Below are 21384 nucleotides of genomic sequence, written 5' to 3' on the forward strand. Positions count from 1 at the left end.
TTTCTTTAAACAAAGGTGATTATTGAGCTTCCGAGTACTTGTGTTCCAGCCAGAGAAGATATTTCAGTGCCATGAAGCTGTTAATAGAAGTATTTTCAACATGAAAGTTTTTTGAGAGGTACGTTTTCTCACTCACCTGAAAAACAACTCGAGAAAAATCAAATCTTGACCGGTTCTCCAAGCAATCTTCAAAGCATTTGAGTAGTTGTTGTAGTCTGAAAATGTATTGAATTTAGACTTATAATTGTTTCTAGGAAAAACTTACAAAGTTAAAAAAAAAATTGAAGGGCATCACACTGACGCCCATTGGTTTTGCCCTGAAATTCTGAATTAGAAGGGTAAAATTCAAGGTAAAAATGAGCAGATATAAGGAGGGGAAGTCAATTCAACCCTGAGTAGAACAGAAAATACCAAACAGGAAAAATTAAATTATAACTTTTCTTTATTAGTCCAATGAACACATGGAATCGGTCCAGATAACTATTCCACTAATTCTCCAATCGAGTTCTTTATTCATGTGCTAGCGAATTTTTCAATTGCTAGTAATTTGGCTTGTGGGATGGTTAATGTTTTCTTGAGATGTGTACAAAAGTTGATCCATTCGATTCTAAACCAACACGTCGTAGGTATGCAACAGCTCCACATGCTGCGGCGCTGGCATCTCCAAATAGGTGCAGCTCCAGCCTGTGAGCCTGTAAATGTGATTGTCCTGAAAATTGGAAAATTGATGATGGGCATAGTTCCCTTTTGTGGGTCCCCGCCTCGTGTGAGCCTTTCTTGTAGGCGTTCTCGGCTTTCTCAAAATTGAAAAACTGTTTTAAATTTTCGTTTAAAGTTATTGTCATATTAAAATTGAGCATCTCAAAATTTCCAAGTTTTCTTGAATTTATATTTTTTTTCAAAAACTTGGCGCGTCAATCCTATGGGCCCATATCAAAATAATTGCACAAAAAATGGTTTTAACAGAAAAATGTGCAAATTTCAGTTTTTTAAATGAATTTTTGCCAAATATGGAAATTTTTACATGAAAGTTTTCCGAGGGTACGTTTTCTCACTCACCTCGGAATAAAAATTGAAAAAATCCTGTCTTGACCGGCTTTTCAAGCAGTCTTCAAAGCATTTCAAATCTGAAATTTTATCGAATTTAGTCTTATAACTGTGTCTAATAAAAACTTACAAAGTTTGAAAAAAATTGGAGGGCATCACACTGACGCCCATTGGTTTTACCGCCTGAAATTCTGGATTAAAAAGAATAAATTCCAAGAAAAAAGGCAGATATAAAGAGGGGAATTTTAATGCAACCCTTTGAAAATAACAGAAAATAGCAATTTTAGAACATTAAATGTTGAATTCATATACTTTATTTACAGTGTACATTTGAATTTGTTTCAAATCAGATCTTATTGATCGTGTTGATTTTTCAAGACAAGATTTTTCCAGTATGAAGTTTTTTTCAAATTTTTACTTTCATGATCTTCAGCAGAAATTGTTTCGCAATTTTCAGCGATTTGAGCAATGTAAAGAATTCCATCAATGGTATCATCTGAAAATAAATGGAACAGTCAATCTTAAAATTTATATATTTTATTTACAGTACTAGTTAATTTTTTAACGAGTAATTTTTCAAAACGTATCGAATTCTGTTTGCCAGTCAGTTTGAGCTGTTAGTGTTTTACAGAAGTTTCCAGAAGTGTTCAAAATTATTTTTGAGAAATTAAAATTGAAGTGAAATTGTGAATTTCTTGCCAAATTATATTTTTTCAGATATACATATTTTGACGGAGCACCAAACTTTAAAAAATTTTGGCAAAAAATTCAAAAATTAAGTTTTCAGAAAAATGTTTCTGACTGAAATATGTTACCTAATAGAACTTTTAAAAAATCACATTTCGGCTTGAACTTTCTAATACTAAATTGCTTACTTATTTCGCTGTTTGACGCGAGCAATCACGTTTTGAACAGATTGCGCCGTTTTGCGGTAGTTTGACAATAGTCCTTCTCTTGCTTGCCGTGAATTGGTAACATGTTCAACAAGATATTCTTTCGCCAACAAGTTTTTCGTCCTTCCGTGTATTTTTTTTACCCAATTCATCAAAACAGGTTGCTCCTACGGCATTCAACTTGTCCATTGTCATCATGGCAAAATTAGTTATGATGCGAGCCGTTTCTACAATACCATGAAATATGAAAGCGATCCCACTGAAAAAAAATTTAGAACCATTTTTTCATGCCCAGACTTAAAAAATTGCATTCCCAAATCTAGAAAAATCTTCACATTGTAAATAAAAATTTTTTTACACAGTTTTTCCTAAAATTTGTGAATAGTTTATACAATTTTATGACTATTTCTTATTTGTTTTTTAGCGACAAAATGTATATTTTGGGATTTTTTTAATATGAAAATTATGAAATTTTTAACGAAATTTATGACAAAGCTAATTCTATCCCCGTAGCACTTCATAATTTATACTACTTAGTTTTGCTGGATTTTTTTTTCTTAAAAATGAGACGTAAAAAGACAGCTTGTAAAATTTTTCAGACATATTTCTGTAGTTGAAAAGTAATAAAATTCGCTAAAACTTTAAAAAAATCGTTAAGTTAACATACGTCATTTTACCAAAAACATACCTCTTCCATGATTTCCAATTTGGAGCATCTGCAATTGTTCCTCAAAAAATCGATAAAATCAAATTCTAGACAGCTCTCCAAGTCGTCAATAAGGCATTTTTGAAAATGAAGTGAGTTTTAATCTATAAATTTTTTTTGAAAAACTTACAAAGTTGAAAAAAAAAATTGATGGGCATCACACAGACGCCCGTTGGTTTTCACCCTGAAACTCTGGATAACATATGTATAAAAAATAAACTAAAGAAAAATACAGGCAGGTATAAAAAGGGGAATTTAATTTGATTCAACCCTGTTATTAGAACAGAAAAATTGAAACTTTGAAACATTAAATCTTAAAAATCATTTATTTTTCAGAAAATACCAAGTATAAAAAAATTATTAGAGTTGGTAAGTCGAAGCGTTGTTCGGTCAGATTTCCCAGGTTTTCATACTTTTTCCAACTTTCTTAAAATCGTCTTTTCCGGTTTTCTTCAGTATTTGTGGCAGTTTCATCCAAAAAATCCAACATTGTCATAAGGATTCCTGGTTTTGACTGTGTGATCCATTTTCATTCCTAATCTTTCAACGGCTTTGTCCGTTTCATCTCTCCGTCAGTTCTTTTCCAATATTCTGATAATTCCTTGCCGTTTTGAATTTTTTACAGTTGTTGCAAAAGTTTGAATCCCCTAAAAAATTGGAAGCATAAGTTGTATCATATATGAGTTATCCAAAAAATTCCCGGATTAAAGGTGGAGTTCCGAAATTTTTGGGAAATATTCCGAATATCTACGTGAAAAAATTCAAAAAAATTCCCTGAATTTGTATTTAAACGCGATGTTCATTTGTGCACCCATGAAATTTTTCAAATGCTCGCCGAAATAAGTTATCCTTGGAGCGCGTTTGCTTCATTTAATTTTCCCCATAAATTTTTACTTTTTTTCGGTTTTTCAGCTATTTTCATTCATTCTTATGCTAATAAAATGTTCAATTAGAACGAAAGAATATATTTTTCAATTAAAAATCCGATAATTTATTTTGGCGCGCATTTGAAAAATCTCATGGGGACGCATATGAAAATCGCGATTTCAAGCTCAAAAATATAAAATCAGGGACATTTTTTTGAATTTTTTCACATAGATATTCGGAATCAGGGGAAAATTCGGAGTCATTTGAAAATATTTCCCAGATTTCGGTACTTTTGTAAGTCTTCAAAAATTTCTTTCAATTTCATCTATGAAAAATTTGTTTTGAATTTTCAGACTTACATTTTCTCCTCACTAAAACGAATGTTTCCACAAAAAAGTCAAAGTTGCAAAAGATCAGAAGAAGCTTGAGGAGGCCCACCAAGCATCCAGAATAAAGTCTGTAAATTAGATAAAATTTTGATGGGAGAGGGAGGGCTTGAAACTAACATAATTTGAAAAAAATAAAAAAGGGGCCGCGAATCCAAGCAGCCTAGAAGGCAATCTGAAATTACAATCAATTGATAACTATTTAATTTAATTTTAAAAACCGACTTGCAAGAGAGAGGAGATTTTATTTGGAAATCAAAATTACCTGAAAATGAGAGGATGAAAAATTGGAGAAAGGTTTAAGATAAAAATGTATTGAAAATGTGTTGAGTAGAAAAATGAATTTCAAGAGGCAACTAGGTATCGATTGAAATTGGAACGAGATTCATAGGTTCGCAACTTTGAATTTCATTTTGTATTTGGGGAAAAAAACATGAAAATTGTGAGATGTTGATAGACCGTATACGCAGACTATTCCGACAAAGAAAAGAGAAAAATGCAATTGGCGAAAGAAAAAATTCCGTCTGACAAACCATCTGACAAGTCACCATTCAGTATAGCGTACCGTAATGACGTAATAGAAATATCTTGTCGACTCTTGCACATCTCTGCTCATAGGGGGCACTTTAAGTACGGCTATTAGGCTCTTCACCCACCAGCGTTGCGTGTCGCGTAGCGTGCCGTGTTGCGTGTCACGTTGCGATGGAGCGAGAAAAACGCAACGCAAGAAAATTATATATCTTTCTTCATGGTAGAAAATTTCTTAACCAGGTTAATTTTGATTTTTTTCAATTGAGCATAACACCTTTTCTTCCAGACTCGCATCGAAAAAAGTTGCTCCAGTACCACCAGCACCCAAGGATCCATCAAAAAAGAAAAAGAAGAAGCCGGGAACAGGCAAAAGGGGGAAAAGCAAGAAGCTGTCCGACTTCCTAATTGAGCAAAAGACTCAGACTCTGGATGAGACCTTCGAGCAGTCTACTAGGCCGCAGCTGAAGCCGAAGGCAGTGCCTAAGCGTCAAGGTGGAAAAGGCTTTGATATCACGATTAGTCCTGACAAGACTCAAGCAACAATGGAGGAGCCCGTGCCTGTGAAGAAGGGAAATGTAAGATTGTGAGGCCTGTTTTGCAACTATATATATAGTTATTTCAGGTTCAGGTAACTGTACCCGAGAAGAGCAAGATCCGACAGGCCGGCCAGGATTTCCATGAGCGGGCGCTGAAGGATTTTGAGGAAGAGCTGACGGATGATTGGATGAAGGATTTGGACGAGAATAGGAAGAGCAAGAAGAATAAGGTCATCGGAGAGGGGAAGTTGAAGTGATTGGGGATGGTTGACTGGTTCGTGATTTGATACAATGAAGCTAATTGGATTTTATTTATTCTTTTCTTTGAATAAAATCTGTGTTTTGTCAGTTTCAGGTTGATTTTTTGATGTGGTTATGAAATGGAGAACGCCTTGTGGCATCCTCTCGCTTTTCCTAGTTTTCCAGGTTTTCAGCAATTTTTGTCAAGTTTTTTTAGTAGTAATTTTTTTTCGAATGCCAAAAAAATTACTTAAAAACTGAATTTTTAAGTTCTTATGCTTTGTAGGATTTTGGAATATTGATTTAAAAACAAAAGATTTTTTTAAAAAATATTCTGTTCTAGAGTTAATTGCATGTATTCCTAGATGGTCTTGCGAGACCTTATTTATAAGTGTATTGATTATTACTGCACAACTAGAATTTAATTTGATTCTGGATGGGTACTTGTATGTAAGTTTTTTTTTTTTTAATTTACGATTTTCAAATATTTTCGGCGATTTTACAAAATGATCTATTGCGGCACGTAGGTTCAGCATTTTTTATTCAAATTTAGTGAAAAAATATAGAAAATCTCTTGATGTATTTGAAAATAACATTATTTTTATAATAGCTGAAAATTGGAAAAGTGCTCAAAATGGCCAAAAAATTGCCAATTTTCGATTATCGAACTTGGCAACTTCCAGGCCATTTTTAAGTATTTTTTTTCAATTTTTCAGCCAAAATAAATTGTATTTTCATATAAATCAAGTTATTATCTATATTTTGGCATAATTTTCAACGAAAAATGTTAAAACAACATGGTTCAATAGACCATTTCGCAGAATCGCCCGACATGTTGTTCCAGCATTTTTCGTTCAAATTCAGTGACAAAATATAGAAAATCTCTTGGTTTATCTGAAAATAACATTATTTTTGAAATCCATAGCTGAAAAGTTTGAGAAAATGCTCAAAAATGGCTTGAACATTGCCAACAGGGGTGCGCGGCAACTCTAAAAAATGAGACGGTTGGGAATGTTGCCCCAATATTTTTCATTAAAATTTAATGATACAATATATAAAAATATTTGCTTTATTTGAAAGTAAATTTTATTTTAGTTTAAAAAAATTGGAAAAATCTTCAAAAGTAGTCTGAATGTTGAAAATTGCCGAAAAAATGACGGCAATTTTCACCTGCAATTTTCAACATTTGGACAATTTTTTAAACATTTTCTTGGTAGTTTTAAGTCAAATAAACGTTATTTTTAAATAAAGCAAATCTTTTTCTATATTGTATCACTAAATTTTAGTTGAAACCGTCTCATTTTCTAGAATTGCCGCGCACCCCTGTTGGCAACTTTCAGGCCATTTTTGAGGACTTTCTCGAATTTTTAGCCAAAATAAGACATGGTGCAATAGATCATTTCGTAGAATTGCCGCCCACCACTGCGTAGAAAATCTAGACTTGTATTCTTGTATTCTTCCCACAATACCAATCGAAATATTCCACTAAAAAAATGAGGGTGCGAGCGGGCGGCGGGAAGAAAAACTGTTTACAGCCCGTGTATGGCAGTGGCCTCGCCACCAAGAGTGTCACTCAAATGTCTTCCTTCCGGACGGCTATAAATTTCTTTTCTTCTAGTCTTACTGGATATAAAGGTTTCAAAAAGCTATGTAAATATATTCTATTCTCTATATTCTATACCGCTTTTTCAAACACCTTCCGTCAAACCATGGACGTGGAAAATTTGACAATGTTCATGTTCATTAGACTTGCTATGACATACACTCCAAGTTTGGGTGTTGTTAGTGAAGAATGGGACAACAACTCCATTTTGGATGAGTACCTATATGTAAGTTGTTATTTCCAATATCGATCCATAAACGGCTCAGGCCACAAAAAGAGTATACCTCTGCTCTCCTTGCACATTTATTCTAGCTATTCCCCCTCCCCACCTGTTTGAAAATGGAGAGACCTCCTAATTCTCTAGCCGATAGTTGCTCCAAATTGAAAATTTTCAAAATAGCAGTTAAATTTTTGATGTTAGCAACTATCATGACAGCTTTTATTGTAATTTTCTTCAAAATGCCAGGAAAAGTGTTCTGTTCACACGATTACACGTATTTTAAAACCTTTCAATTGTTAATCTCTGACGTAGTTTTCAAGACTATTTTATTTGAAGCAATGGATGAAGTTTTGTCTAATAGTCTTTTGGACGAGTTTTTGGATGTAAGTTTTTATATTTTTTACTAGAAATTATCCGATTAATTATAGTTTTATCTAAGAGTACATCGGTTATACTGCTAGTCCCGCTAATTTTATTGATCGAAAAACGTGTCTCATGGACAAAACTCTCCTCACTCCTTAATTTCGTACCCCACTCTATCCCATTGAACATTTCTAAAATGGCATTGAAACCTTTGTTAGTAGTAATGACTATAATAATAGCTGTCACATTTTATATAAAATCTTTACTCAAACTTTGCGGTCTATTTAATATTTCAGCCAATTATTTTTTCCTGCAAAAAACCACTATCGATATTGTTGCCTTAACGCATTCTATCGTATTGGTGCTTGAAATTTTTTCAAATATTATTTTGGATGAGTATTCAGATGTAAGTAACTATAACTTATTTTTAAAAATTCAGTAGGCAATTATTGATCGATCTGACAGGAATTCCCTTTTCCCGACGCGGGAAGAGCACTAGGTCAAGTAACATCTGCTCTTATTCTCCTATGATTCTGTCCTTCACTCTTTCACTAGTCTGAAAATGGATTGTCTTCGTTTTCTAGCCGCCTGTTGCACAAAATTAAGATTTTTCAAAGTGACATTGAAATTCTTGTTAGCAATCTTCACATGTGGATTTGTTGCTCTTTTTTACCGAAAAAAAGTTTTCTTCCCTGTTTTTTCTTCGACCAAATTATCATGAGACTTGTGCTCCATCACTTTATAGAAGTTTTTCTAAATGATTGTCTGGATGAGTATTTAGATGTAAGTTTGCTTCTTTTTTTGATACCACACTTTCAATATTTTTGTAAATATTTTATATTGATCTTCGGAAAATTTTTTCACTAAAAACATGCTATAATCTATAGTTTTTAAACTTGTTCCATCAGATCAGTCGGAACAGGAGTTTTAGACAATTCAAGAATACTTTAAAAAGTTCTGGGCAAACTCCCTTTTTTGATGTTTTTTTTTTGCGCGTACATATCTTATAATATGGCTTACACATGCCTAAAATAATTTTTTTTTAAATTGAATTGTTGTAAGAGACTCTAGAAGTTAGAAGTGTGTACATTGCAAAACTGGGGGCTCTATTAAAATTTATTAGGAGCAATACGTTTTCCTCCACTTACCTTTTTTATAACTAAAACTTCAGATACTATTCCGGACACTATGCCATCTGCAACACAAACTTTGGGTGAAAATATTCCGTCTTTACGTAAGACCTTTCTCCATTCAAGACCCCTAAACATCTATATTTGATTCCAGAAGAAACCATTCAATTTGCACAACCTACCATATCCGGCATATCGCAAAATAGTTCTACAAATGGATATTTGTGACATGTAAATTTTTACCTAGAATATTTCCATTTAAAAAATGTAACTTTTTCAGGTTACAGCTGTCTAGAACTTCCTCCAACACCTGTCTGAAAACGAAAAAAGTGAATCGGAAGATTTATAAGCTGATGATTTCGGACCCGAAACTTCATGACAATAATCTTATCACTGAAGATCCCTTACGTCAAGTTTATGTTATCGAATCAAAAGCTGACTTGGACTTCATATACAGCTCGATAAAAAGGGTGTATGGAAAGAACGAAGGGATGTTTTCATCTGCAAATTTTAACTATTGGATTCGAACGTTTTGGTAAATTTTTTGGCAATTAAGGGCCGGCTCTGCCTAGGTCTAACTAAGTCTAACTAGATCTGACTAGGTGTATCTTGGTCTGGCTAGGACTGACTATATCCGGCTAGGTTTTACTCAATCCTACTAGGTCCGATTAGAATATTTTGTAAAAATAATTAAATTTTCCAGTGAACATCAAAAAGAGCAAGAAAAGTTCCGCAGCATTCCCTACGCCAATTCTGAAGAGCTTCATCATTTGTTGAACTTTATCAATCAATCGGTCATAGTGGATGAGCTGGATTTATTGATTCACCACAACTCTCTATTTGGAGATTATAAGTCAATTTTGAGTCATCAAATGTTGGATAACTGTCATGATGTGGAGATTTTCGGACCTGATTTTTCCCTCCGTAATGATGAAGTGAATATCTTGTTGGATAGAATCAATTTAAGCGGAAAACTATCGATTGAATGCATGTTCAGTTCAAGTTTCAATAAGGAAATCGTAAGTTTTTAAGGCTAAATTTAATCGTAGTCACTTTAATTCATTTTCAGCTATTCAACATTCCCCAATTAGAAATCTGGAATGCTTTGAGCTTCACCCTCCAAGACGTGATGAACATGAACTGTGAAGTGATAATTCTGCAACATCATATCCTCAAGTCATTGGATATCAATCGTTTGATTCATTATTGGTTAGCCGGGAAGATGCCGAATTTGAGAAGAATCCGAGTCAACGCCAATCCTGATGCAAAAATGTTAAGGGGAATTGTGAATTATGCTTGGCACCCAAGAAGACGTCCACAAGTTTTTAGGTGAGATTTTGTTTTTAAGGTTGACTAGGCCTGGCTACGTCTGACAAGATCTGACTAGACTTTGTATCACTGTGTTACTATATTCTAGCAAAAAAAATTGTCCGAATAACCTTTTTAAATTCAGAGACGGACTCGAACAACTGGATTGTGAAAATGGAATGGATATTGTGAGAAGTGACGGACGAATTGCAACTTTATTGGACCATAATTCATTTGTCGATTTTCTTGTTTGGCCTCACTCTTCTTTGTAGAATAAGTTAGCTCACTACAGGATAAAGACTTTGACACGACCTCACTATTCTCTTAACCACCACTAGAAACATCTCATAAAGTGTTTCGAACGGCGCGCGTTTCCATGAATTCAAAAGCTTTTGCACAACATTTTTTACATCATTCAGTCGGAAACGACAATAATATTCTCAAAAACGATATATTTCATTTTTCAATGATTTTCGTCAGTGTTTTTCTTGTCAAACTATTGTGCATCTTTCCGGTAAGCCACTACCGCATTAAGTATGTAGGATACCAGTTGTAGACTATTTCCACTCAAGTTCCAATGAGCTTCAACTTCACCGATGTCAGTAATAGGCGGTCGCAAGATGAACACTACTCAGCACTCAGCAAGTACGTTACCAACAATGCTGTAAGTTATATATTTGTAGAGCCTCCAACTGAAGTATATGAAATTCCAGACCCCAATCTTATTCAAATATGATGAATCATTTGTTTCCCACCCTCTCACGTGGAATGATGGATGTTACACCAGATTCCTTCAAATTACTAATGCACAGTACCTTGTCTATTGGATGAAAATTAACACAGATACTGTTAGTTGTTTAATCTCAGTTTTCGAATTTAATTTCAAATTAGTTTCAGTTTTATGTATATGTATATGTATGTGTATATGTAGAATCTCGTTTTTTATTAGAATTAGTTTCAGATGTATTGTGAAGTATACAGTCGACAATCTGGATTGGCCCCACAAGTCAATCCCACGTTTGAACAGAGTATGTTGCTTCACGTGGAAATGCATGTGCCGAGATGTTAATCAGCTGTGGTTTTAAGAGAATTTAAGTGATATCGGTTTAATAAACTTTGTTAAAAATTTTTTGAACTGACCATTTAAGTGGAATGTGATGTAATATCAACGCAATGTTTTCTACCTGCCAGGTTTTTTTCCTGGTTGGTAAATTGCTCGATCCGCGCTCCTGGGAGCAATTTGCTGAACTATCCCCAAATTCTCAAAATTCCTGCAGAATTCAGTTACAGTTAGTCTTTTTTTTGCACATGTCAAGCCCGACTACACAGTAAAAAGGTATCTGTCGCTGAGGGCATGTATTCTTGTGAATTTTCACAACTTTATCGGCAACTTATAGATTTTTTTTCGATCTGTTCGTATATTGCCAATTTATATTACAGCAATCAAAAAACACTTATTCTACAATGTTCTGACGTCTGTTGTGCTCTTTTTCTTCTGAGCCGTCTACTGACCTATAAACACAGTGGGAAATCTCTTAGTGAGCCGCTCATCAGGCTCGATTACTCCAAACGACCACCTACTTTTATGACGGGTGCTCTGCGACAATATAGTGTATCACTTTGGGTGTTTTGTCACAGTGTCACCTTTTGCCTAATTTTTTGCTCTTCTCCTTTTTTATTCTGTCAGGCTAGTTATTTTTCAGAATATAATTTTATTCAAAAAACAATGCAAATTCCATTTCAACTACTCAACCTTCCGTGCACCGTTCTCCGGAAAATCCTTCCATGCCTCAAGATTGACGATACGTGAGTATTTGTTTTGAAGCCCGAAAATTGATTTTTGAACTGTAGTTAAGAGCCTGAGCCTAAAAACTATGTCATATAAAGCAAGTCTGAAAACTAAGCCTGAAAAAATAGCCTGAAAATGTATGCTCTGGCAACAAACCAGTGCAAAAATGTTGAATAGCACGTAGTGTCCGGTTGTCCCATAGTTCCACTGCACACAAAAATGGCGGAAACATTTTTTTTTAATTTTTGTGACGTCCCAGCGCATTTCGAATAATTTTTTTCAATTTAAGCGTCGATTTTTGGGAAATTAAATTGAATTAAATTGAATAAATTAAATTGACAAACAATTATTCAAAATGAGCTGTGACGTCACAAAAATTAAAAAAAAAATGCTTCCGCCATTTTTGTGCTCTGTGGAGCTATGGGACAACCTGACACCAGAATTTTTAGATAAATTTGGTGTATGTTTGTTCGAACCCTTAAGATGCTTTACTTTGCAGATTGGAACTTGGTCTCAAATCTCACAAATTCCGGAAAGCAATCCGTCAGTATAGGAAGATCACAGCCCATACCTTGTCTTGGAACATTCTGAAAACTGAAATTCAAATTGTTCTAAAATTCGACGGATTTACCGACCGGATTTGCTTCAAACCGCTTGAAAATTGTCATACTTCGAATGTTTCTCAACTCCAATTTTCAGTTCGACGTCGTAGAGCATCTTTAGACATTTTTTGTATCGGAAGTGTAAATGAAGATAGTAGCATTATCATGCACAAGTGCTCCTCAATTCTTCTGGAATTGTTGCGTGTGGAGGATTATGAGTTACGCCTGGAGTGTTCAAAAAACTTTGATTTGTCACATTTTTTTGTATGGAATTTCACCACTCATTTTTCTTTTGTAGAGTTTAGCCCGACAAATGGAGAAGACTTCCATAAGCTGACTTTTCTACAAAACCGTGTCACCACTGATATTCTCCAACTGAGTCAGTATAAAATTGATAATGTATACCACAGAAAACAAATCCAACTACCTGTTTTAACGCAAAGCTGTGTGAAAATTAGTTTAATGAATTTTGGAGAAATATCGAATCTATTCAAAATGGAAGTCAAAAGATTGGAGGTATACAAAAATTGTTCCATAACTTGCAAAAAAATCAACGAACTTTTCAAACACTGGATAAGTGGTGGAATGGAGCATCTGGAAGTGTTCACCGCCGATCAAGGATTTTATGATACTCACAAGCTTTTAGAAGGAATCGAGATGGTTGATCTAAGGTTAGCATTTCTAAAAGTTTTTAATAAGAGGTGGGTACATGTCAGGGGTATGCGGCAGATCTCCGAATTTGTGAGCACGGCGGCAAATTTGGCAAACTTGCCGTGCTCCGAAAAGTTTGATTTTTTGGAGCACCAAGACTACTCTGGTTTCTGAACAAGTTCCGTGTAGTGTGTCTGCTTAAACATCAAAATAACTAAATTTTGTGTCATTTCAGTCAATTGTCAGAACCAAAATCAATAGTTTTTAGGTCAAAATTGTATTGACAAATTTTTGGTGTGTGCGGAAAATCTACTTTTTTGAAATTTGCCGAACTCGGTAATATCGGCAATATCGGCAAATAATTTTAAGAGGTCCCTGTAGTTCAAACTACATAGTTCAAACAGAAAGCCAAAAATTTAAAATTTACAGCTCACACAGACCTGCACACCCGGATTCGGATTTTATGTCTATGTGTGAAACGAAGAAATGTGATATTCAAAGATCAGTGGATGGAAGACGGGCAACCATATTTCGAGACTGCAAAAAAGTTAGCTTGATGGTGTGGCCGGCTGATATAACAAGTTGAACAGTCTATTTTGTCATGATTTTTATATTTTTAAAAGATATTCTAAATAAACTTATATATGCTTTATCAATTCCTTAAATACTACCTCTACGGATGCGAGACGGCACGTGGTGTCAGGCTGTCCCATCGCTCCAATAAAGGCGGGAAAATATTTCTTGAAAATTTGTGACGTCATGAATATTCAATTTTTGCCACCACTGACCCTGTTGCATAGAGATGGTTCTCATAACTTCTCCTGTTAAATTTCAATGATATTATTTTACATTATTATATTTTCTTTTCTAATTCCTAATCCGGAATCTTGCTTAGTTGTGCACAACTTATGTAAGTTTTCTTAAACCTATTCTACATAAACCCAATTTCTCATAGTATCAACTCCTTGTGCTGGAACTTGGACAGCCTGGGCAAATGTAACAGGAGCCGTGTGTAATGATACCTGTGGATTGTTCGGAAGAATCGATCAGTACAGAGAATGTTTGCCGAGGGGGTGTCAGTGCAGGTAATTGATAAAATTAAATACTATGTGTATTATCAAATTTTGGAATGCCATGCAATACAGCGATTCCCGTGTTTTTGTCCAGTTCTGCATACATAGTTCACATTTCTAAAAAAAAAACACCGGAGCAAAACTTTGTACTCTATAAGATAACAAAAATGTTATTTAGTGGGCTTTCAACACAAGAAGCTCGATGTGCGGACGATACATGCAAGTTTCCAAGGGTAGCATGCTCTGATCCGGCCACAAAAATAATTGACTTGGAACTTCAAAGAGTGTACTGCAAAATGCCTGATTTTACAAAAGCACAGGATATTCTAATTTCAACAAAAGGCAATGACAGCACACATGACGGAGCTTTGGAACAGAAATGATATTCAATACAAACATCACAACCACATAAAGACTATTATTAAATTTTGTTTGGCATCCTGGGATGTACCTTCCACTAAAAACATAAACTCACAAGTAAAATATGTGATACTGATAAAATCCTGTAAACCAATGTCACCCTACATTTTTCAAGTGACACTTTACTTTTTTTGCCAGGGCTCAGTGCATTTACTTCAAAAATACTTGCAATATTTTTTCGTACTTTTCGAATAAAGCTGGAATCTAATTTCCAGCTGTTCCTATTTTTAATTCTTCAGCGGAGCCGGTTAGAAATTATAACACATTTCAATGTTCCTTTTAGACAGTTTATATATAAAATCAATAAAAAATTTATTTGGAGAAGGATGAACATTTTAATCAAATTAATAGGACTTGAAAGTTGTTTCTAATTTCTGAGTCTCATCCACAAATTGTTTGAGAGGCGAATCCATGCAATGTAGTGATGTATTGAGCAAATGACTTGATACTGTAGGCGGGGTGCTCCGCTCCTGCCTATTAGTGTGGATCAGGGGTGTGCGGCAAATGGAAAAAATTGCCGAGCTCGGCAAATCGGCAATTGCTGGTTTTTCAAAATTTGCCGAGCTCGGCAAATTCGGCAAATCTCTTTTTTCAATATTTGCCGAGCACGGCAAATTCGGCAAATTTGCCGTGCTTAACAAACTCGGAAAATTTGATATTTTCTCGGAAAATTTGATATAAAAATTTGATATTTTTTATGTTTTTTGGAGCACCAAAACTACTGAATTCTTAACACACATCTGGTTTCTGAATAAGTTCCGCGTAGTATTTCTGTTTAAGCATCAAAATAGCTCAATTTTGTGTCATTTTACTAAATTTTTGGCTAAAAAATCAAAAGTTTTAGTCAAAATTGTACTGTCAAATTTTTGACGTGTGCGGCAAATTTCGAAATTTGCCGAGCTTGGCAAATTCGGCAAATTTACTTTTTTGAAATTTGCCGAGCTCGGCAAATCGGCAATTGCTGGTTTTTTAAAATTTGCCGAAATCGGCAAATCGGCAAGTCGGCAATTTTCGGCAAATCGGCAAATTTGCCGCACACCCCTGGTGTGGATCTCTTTATTCCACTCTCGTATGGTTAGGGACCGAGGCCAGGTTCTAGGTCCAATAGTAGAATATATAAAAATTTATATAAGAAAGATATAATAAGAAACAGTAGAGTAAGTTAGATACAATAGAAGTAGGATAATATGCGAGTCGGGCTCAACCGTTATCTCTCGAGGTTGCCCTCACCCAGACTGCCCTCTCCTACTCTTAGCGCCGCTCCACTAGTAAACGAAGGTACAGCTGGTGTTATAGCCTCTCCGAATGTCTCGGGAGTAACTTTATTGAAGTAAGTTGAAAATAACAATAGATTGGAATAGGAGCACAAGAACTGAAGATTGGGGAAAATAAGAAATTTTTGGTAGAACAATGGGGACGATAACTGTGCCCGTCCCTTCGGAAGGGCGCGTATTTATACTCCTGCCTCGGGAGGCGGAGTCAAGAGGTCACACATTGGTGAGAGAGATGGAGAAAGTGGAAAGAGCAATATGACATTAGAAAACAGTGAAGGCGGGGGAAAATGGGTTGATAAAGGTACGTTGCAAACACTCCCCGGCAATTAGTGGACATCTGATAGTGGAGCTTGAAGACACCAAGATGAGTGGTGATTTGTCCTGTGACAGTAGTGACATCTCTTCTTCTGGCACTCGTGGAGTTCTTCTTTCTTCTTGAGGCAGAGCAGACATCGATTGTTATTCTCCAGGTGAGCTTTTCGGGCTTTCGGATCTTTGATGATCCCACATCTGTCAGACAGATGTTTGCTGGTGCAATAAGCACATGATGGGCTTTTCGGTTCGTCTGCAACCGTAAAGCTTCTGTGGAACTTTGCTTTGAACAGCGTTTTGTTCCCTTGTTTGGGAATCTTTGGAATCTGTTTTGACAGATTTTCTCCCTTGGCTAAATTTTATAAATTAACATAAAAAGTTATTTGAAAAATGATAAACCTACGTGCCTACATTATTGTTTTCTGATCTTTAAAATCAACACTTATTTGCAATTTTATTCCGCCGCTCCACTAGGTGGAGAGACGCAGACTGTGGAAGGCATGCCAATAGGCTTGCCAACCATCCGCCAGCAATACTATACCTTCCACCATACATGTAAGGAACAAGCTGTCAGTTGTCTTAGTTGTTGCGATCTGTAAACTTTGATTAAATTGAACTGTTTTACTTTAGAGTAACTCACCATTCAATTTCAGTCACATCCCGCCCTTTTCGAGAAGCCCAACCAATATCAAGAGATTTTGAATGATCCGAAAAAATACATTCTGGCAGTATTCAGGAGAAGAATAATTCAAAAAATTGGAAAAATAGAAGAAGGGTCACCGAACACAAGGCGACATGGAGAGAAGAATGAGTAAGGTTGGTGGGCAAGGTGTGCCAGAGATTTTACAATTGAGGCAATGTGCAACAAGGAGAGACGCAGAGATAGGGGCCACTAGGAGGAGGACAGAACACTATAAATTTGCTATCAATTGATGACGTCACTTACCAAACATTTGGGTTCCCACTACCTCGGTGTACTGTTTTTATCGATTTAAAGATTGGCAGACTTGCAAAGACTTTTTGAGCTGTTTCCCAAAAAAAATTGGTTTGTGGAGTACCGAAATTCGGAACTTTGCTTCCTTAGACCCAAAATAGTCCAAAACTACCAAATTTTGTAATGAGACGTGCTGAAAAAGTTTCAATAAAAAAAGTTATGTCCGCTCAAAGTTTTGGAAAAAATAGTATATTTTTAGCTAAAACCTCAAATGTTGGCAACTTCTCGGTGTCTCCGCGGTTGATACTTGATTTCACTTGATTCATTCTCAGAATTTAGTGTTCCTATAATAGATAAGTAGATATGCATCAAAATAGTACAGAATTTTATTTCAAATTTGAAAAAAAATGATAAAAAAACACTTCAAATCAGTTCTCTAATTTCCTGATTTTCAAAAGTTCATCATTATCGTCTTTGCCGAAGCTAACTTCAAATTCCCGATTATCAGGGGTACACATCGCATTTTTCTCTACATTGTCGTCAACTATTACAAGTTTCTGGCTTCCCTCATAAATTGAAATGGAAGAATTTGCCGAACAAGGCCATTGTGGCTCGGCCCTATCTGGGGTAGATTTACGGCGCGTTGCGTGTCGCGTCGCGACTCGGTTTTAGTTGTAAAACTAAATGTATTTGTCCGTGTAGAGTACACGACTTTCCCACGCGTTGTCCGGCAGGAGATTGTCATTGGAGCGCGAAAAATGCAGTGAGGAAGACCAGAACCCCGTGTCAAGTCCCCTATATTTCCCCTCCAAACAATAATTCAAGTTTCCCTTGTTCTCATTTCTACAAGATAGTCATCCGCTGTTCTGTTGGCTAACGTGGATCATTCTCACTAAAAAAGAAAGCATATTCACCATGTAATGTCGTCACTATGAGCATGATAGTAATTGTCATTTTAGCAATTTTCGCGATTTTCAGACATGGTAACCGTCTATAGTAGCGCCAGTGGGGAAATTGTTAAAAACCACTACTATGGTCCCAAAATGGCCAAATATCGTAATAGAGCTTTTCAAAAAATTTTGAATTTTTTTTATTTACTGTCAAAAAGTGGTAATTACTCAGTTTTTGCCACTCATAATTTTGGAATTCGACCAAAAACATGTTCTTTGCTACATTCAGATACTTTAATTTTGTTTTAATTATTTGTACATATTAAAACATTTTAGGCGTCGGAACAAGCGGCATTATTCTGTATTTCCTTAAAAGTTGATATTTTTCAAAATTTTGGCATTGAAAAATCTAAAATTTTGTTGAGGGTTTTATTATGATATTCAGTGGTTTTTGAACATTATGAGTGGATTTAGACAAAATCCCCACTAGCGCTACTCCACCTAATACTACACTTTTAAACCGCGTAATTTTGAAAAAAAATACAATCGCATAATACATAACGTAATCTTTTTATGCATATAAGTCAACGTTAAGAATTACGATATTACATGATTAGGTAGAATTGATAGAGTACAACCTCTTTAACTCGACATGGTTACATTAAGAATTTGAATATCTCCTTGAATCCATAGTTTGACATAATCTTCAAAAGGGCTTGAAGTCCGATGTGTGTAGCTTGTAAAAAACACTTGATTGATATGAATTTGCAGAGCGGCTACTTGATTCACAATTGTCATATTAAATTGAGAATTTGGCGTGAACGGCCATCCGCCGTCCTCTTCAGATGCTCCCCACACACCGTCAAGCAGTGTTGCGCGGACCACCTGGAAATCTTTTAAGCTTTATTAATAATTAATCCAGTAAAAACTTACAAATTTAGCATTGGGACGTGGATTGAAATGAAAAAGGAGGTCTCCATTAGGTGCAACCAAATTCAACGACCACTGGCTAATTAATGGGATCGCTGACAGAAATATACTTTGCCCCTCGTTAAACTGTGTTTTCGGAATTCGACTCATGTACGGAAGGGCTAATCCACCATTTGATTTAGCTGTGCAAGTAAAGATATATATCATTATGAAAGTTTGAATAAACCTACAATTATATTTGAAGTTCCATATTTCACCGTCAAATGTAATATTATACTTGAAGTCTAGAAAGTTTATCAAGGGGCTTTCCATCTTCATCGGGAACAAATCAAGTGGATCCGAAGGGCATTTGTTGTTTGTATTGTTTACCTAAAATCGCAGATCTTTAAAAATGCTCGTTTTCAATTCCTTACTTTTATGGCAACTAGTAATCCACCTGTAGAGTTTTGCTGTTTTACAGTCCACACAGTATAATACTCTTATAACGCACAAACGTTGTCATTTCCAGTTGCTAGAACACAGTACAACGCAGAGAAGCATCGAGAGACACAGGTCTTCCAGGTGATGGAAGGAAGTAGATCATTCGTAAGACTAAAAGTTGGTCGACCCCATGCAACCATCATCGAGTACGAGGAATTCTGAAGTGAATTAAGTTTATTGAAATTTAGAAAGACCCACAACAAAAAATTTGAACTAGTGTTAGTTGTTGACTTGAAAATCATACCTTACCGCAATTTGTACGGACATTACAATGATAAATAGAGAACATTTTAAAAACATCATTGTGTGCGAAGAAATGAAAACACAAATGAAAGATTGAGATTTTTCAAAACAATGTATGTTTTCGAATCGGCGTCTGGAGCCATGGCAATGCGAATAATAATATGCATGTATTTGCCAAATACATTTGTATTTCGACTAGAGGAAGGAAATAATATTTGGAATAGCAAAAAAGTTTAACTTCCGTTTACCACTTAAAAAGGATATGCTGTGAGGGATTGAAGTTTGTCGGAAATTACTGAAACACGAAAGTTGTTGTCCTCAACTCTACTATGTTTATAAAATGTTTTCCAATAATCGAGATACTTTTTAAAAACATATGGCGACACTGTGTAATTGAGCCGATCTGCCGGACTATTGTCTTTAACTGAAACAGTCAGACCGCGAATCGGTAGTTGAAAAATATGAACTGAGATTTTATATCTTAAGAGATTATGCACATCGGCAATTATAGGTTAAGCAACATTCGATGATCACATCTAGTTATCATATCCAAATGAATATTCAAATCTGAGAAATACTATCAAATGACTCCAAGTTTGTCTCTGATTCCGAATATCTCAGTGAAAAAAATGTCCCTGATTTTATATTTGAGCTTGAAATCGCGAATATCAAATGCGCGCCGAAATAAGTTTTCCTTTGAGTGCATTTGCCATTTAATTTTCCTTATATATTTTTTACTTCTTTCAGTTTTTCAGCTATTTTCATTCATTTTTATGCAGAAAAAAATCGATAAAATAAGACAAAAATGAATGGAAATAGCTGATAAACTGAAATAAACAAAAATATATAAATAAAATTAAATAAGGCAAACGCGCTCCAAGGATAATCTGCATAATTTACTTCGGCGCGCATTTGAAAAATCTCACGGGTGCACAAATGAAAATCGCGATTTCAAGCTGGGATATAAAACAGGGGTGTGCGGCAAATGGAAAAAATTGCCGAGCTCGGCAAATCGGCTATTCCTGGTTTTTCAAAATTTGCCGAGCTCGGCAAATTCGGCAAATCTCTTTTTTCAATATTTGCCGAGCACGGCAAATTCGGCAAATTTGCCGTGCTTAACAAACTCGGAAAATTTTGATTTTTTTAAATGTTTTTTGGAGCACCAAAACTACTGAATTCTTAACATCTGGTTTCTGAATAAGTTCCGCGTAGTATGTCTGTTTAAGCATCAAAATAGCTCAATTTTGTGTCATTTTACTAAATTTTTGGCTAAAAAATCAATAGTTTTAGTCAAAATTGTACTGTCAAATTTTTGACGTGTGCGGCAAATTTCGAAATTTGCCGAGCTCGGCAAATTCGGCAAATCTACTTTTTTGAAAATTGCCGAGCTCGGCAAATCGGCAATTGCTGGTTTTTTTAAATTTGCCGAATTCGGCAAATCGGCAAATTTGCCGCACACCCCTGATATAAAATCAGGGAAACTTTTTGGGTTTTTTTCTCATAGATATTCGTTATCAGGGGAAAATTTGGAGTCATTTGAAAATATTTCCCAGATTTTGGTACCCCACCTTTAAGCCGGCAAAGGTCTTAGAGTTGGGTACACTCTACCAAATATATTTCACAATTCTTAAAATTCCTCCGATAACATTGATGCACACAATCGGCACTGTGTTTTGCTTCTTTGATCTTTTAACTGATAAGGTTTTTGCTTTCTGCTGTGATTTCTTATGTGATGCCTCACAGTCAGTTTTCAAAAAAGTATAGTTGTATACGGTCGATTTTGTTTTAAAAAAATTTGGTTTTGTGCCAATTGGCGTAACTTCAGAACCTGATCAGTTAGCGACTGGTACTAATAAATGCCGACCTGAATTTTGCAGTTAGGATCCGTAGTTTGAAAAGTTGAATAAATAACGTTACAAATTCTTGTTTAAAATTTCGACAAGTGTACATATTTTT

The 21384-nt window shown here is 35.3% G+C and overlaps 5 protein-coding genes and 2 pseudogenes across 10 annotated transcripts; 4 read left to right on the forward strand and 3 right to left on the reverse strand.

The window, feature by feature from the left end:
• T02G6.4 (RNase III domain-containing protein) lies at window positions 1–2135 on the reverse strand (the record flags this gene model as incomplete). Its single annotated transcript, NM_060600.3, has 5 exons — window positions 1–77; window positions 137–215; window positions 614–709; window positions 1466–1543; window positions 2084–2135. The coding sequence occupies 5 exons, from the start codon at window positions 2133–2135 to the stop codon at window positions 20–22; spliced, it is 363 nt and encodes a 120-aa protein (NP_493001.2). The 3' UTR covers window positions 1–19.
• A 2512-nt stretch (window positions 2136–4647) lies between these two features.
• On the forward strand, window positions 4648–5320 carry T02G6.3 (Stm1_N domain-containing protein; the record flags this gene model as incomplete). The annotated part of the gene is made up of 3 exons (NM_060601.2): window positions 4648–4670; window positions 4717–5005; window positions 5053–5320. 3 exons carry the CDS (start codon window positions 4648–4650, stop codon window positions 5221–5223), a joined length of 483 nt encoding a protein of 160 aa, NP_493002.1. The 3' UTR covers window positions 5224–5320.
• A 1456-nt stretch (window positions 5321–6776) lies between these two features.
• Window positions 6777–10149, forward strand: T02G6.5 (the record flags this gene model as incomplete). 4 transcript variants are annotated; one of them, NM_001264802.3, is made up of 7 exons in its annotated part: window positions 6777–7035; window positions 8564–8626; window positions 8677–8753; window positions 8803–9057; window positions 9226–9541; window positions 9592–9851; window positions 9976–10149. In NM_001264802.3, the coding sequence occupies 7 exons, from the start codon at window positions 6784–6786 to the stop codon at window positions 10100–10102; spliced, it is 1350 nt and encodes a 449-aa protein (NP_001251731.1). The 4 variants fall into 4 exon arrangements, with proteins under 4 accessions (NP_001251731.1, NP_001251732.1, NP_001379215.1 ...); NM_001264803.2 differs by lacking the exon at window positions 6777–7035 and adding an exon at window positions 7118–7412 and having other exon boundaries at window positions 9976–10143; NM_001392952.1 differs by lacking the exon at window positions 6777–7035 and adding an exon at window positions 7126–8175 and having other exon boundaries at window positions 9976–10146.
• A 258-nt stretch (window positions 10150–10407) lies between these two features.
• Window positions 10408–10920, forward strand: T02G6.6 (SKICH domain-containing protein; the record flags this gene model as incomplete). The annotated part of the gene is made up of 3 exons (NM_060603.4): window positions 10408–10494; window positions 10544–10678; window positions 10792–10920. The coding sequence occupies 3 exons, from the start codon at window positions 10408–10410 to the stop codon at window positions 10897–10899; spliced, it is 330 nt and encodes a 109-aa protein (NP_493004.2). The 3' UTR covers window positions 10900–10920.
• Window positions 10921–11530: 610 nt separating this feature from the next.
• T02G6.11 (F-box domain-containing protein) lies at window positions 11531–13515 on the forward strand. Its single transcript, NM_001377645.2, has 3 exons — window positions 11531–11636; window positions 12119–12892; window positions 13302–13515. Exons 1-3 carry the CDS (start codon window positions 11557–11559, stop codon window positions 13456–13458), a joined length of 1011 nt encoding a protein of 336 aa, NP_001364663.1. The 5' UTR covers window positions 11531–11556; the 3' UTR covers window positions 13459–13515.
• Window positions 13516–15844: 2329 nt separating this feature from the next.
• T02G6.10 lies at window positions 15845–16656 on the reverse strand (annotated as a pseudogene). Its single transcript has 3 exons — window positions 16592–16656; window positions 16355–16544; window positions 15845–16303 (listed from the first exon to the last, which is right to left on the reverse strand). Coding segments are annotated over exons 1-3 (714 nt in total).
• Window positions 16657–18417: 1761 nt separating this feature from the next.
• T02G6.7 lies at window positions 18418–19328 on the reverse strand (annotated as a pseudogene). Its single transcript has 4 exons — window positions 19119–19328; window positions 18936–19074; window positions 18709–18887; window positions 18418–18660 (listed from the first exon to the last, which is right to left on the reverse strand). Coding segments are annotated over exons 1-4 (771 nt in total).
• Between the last annotated feature and the right edge of the window lie 2056 nt (window positions 19329–21384).

The sequence above is a fragment of the Caenorhabditis elegans genome, chromosome I (assembly GCF_000002985.6).
Source record: "Caenorhabditis elegans chromosome I".
Lineage (NCBI taxonomy): Eukaryota > Metazoa > Nematoda > Chromadorea > Rhabditida > Rhabditidae > Caenorhabditis > Caenorhabditis elegans.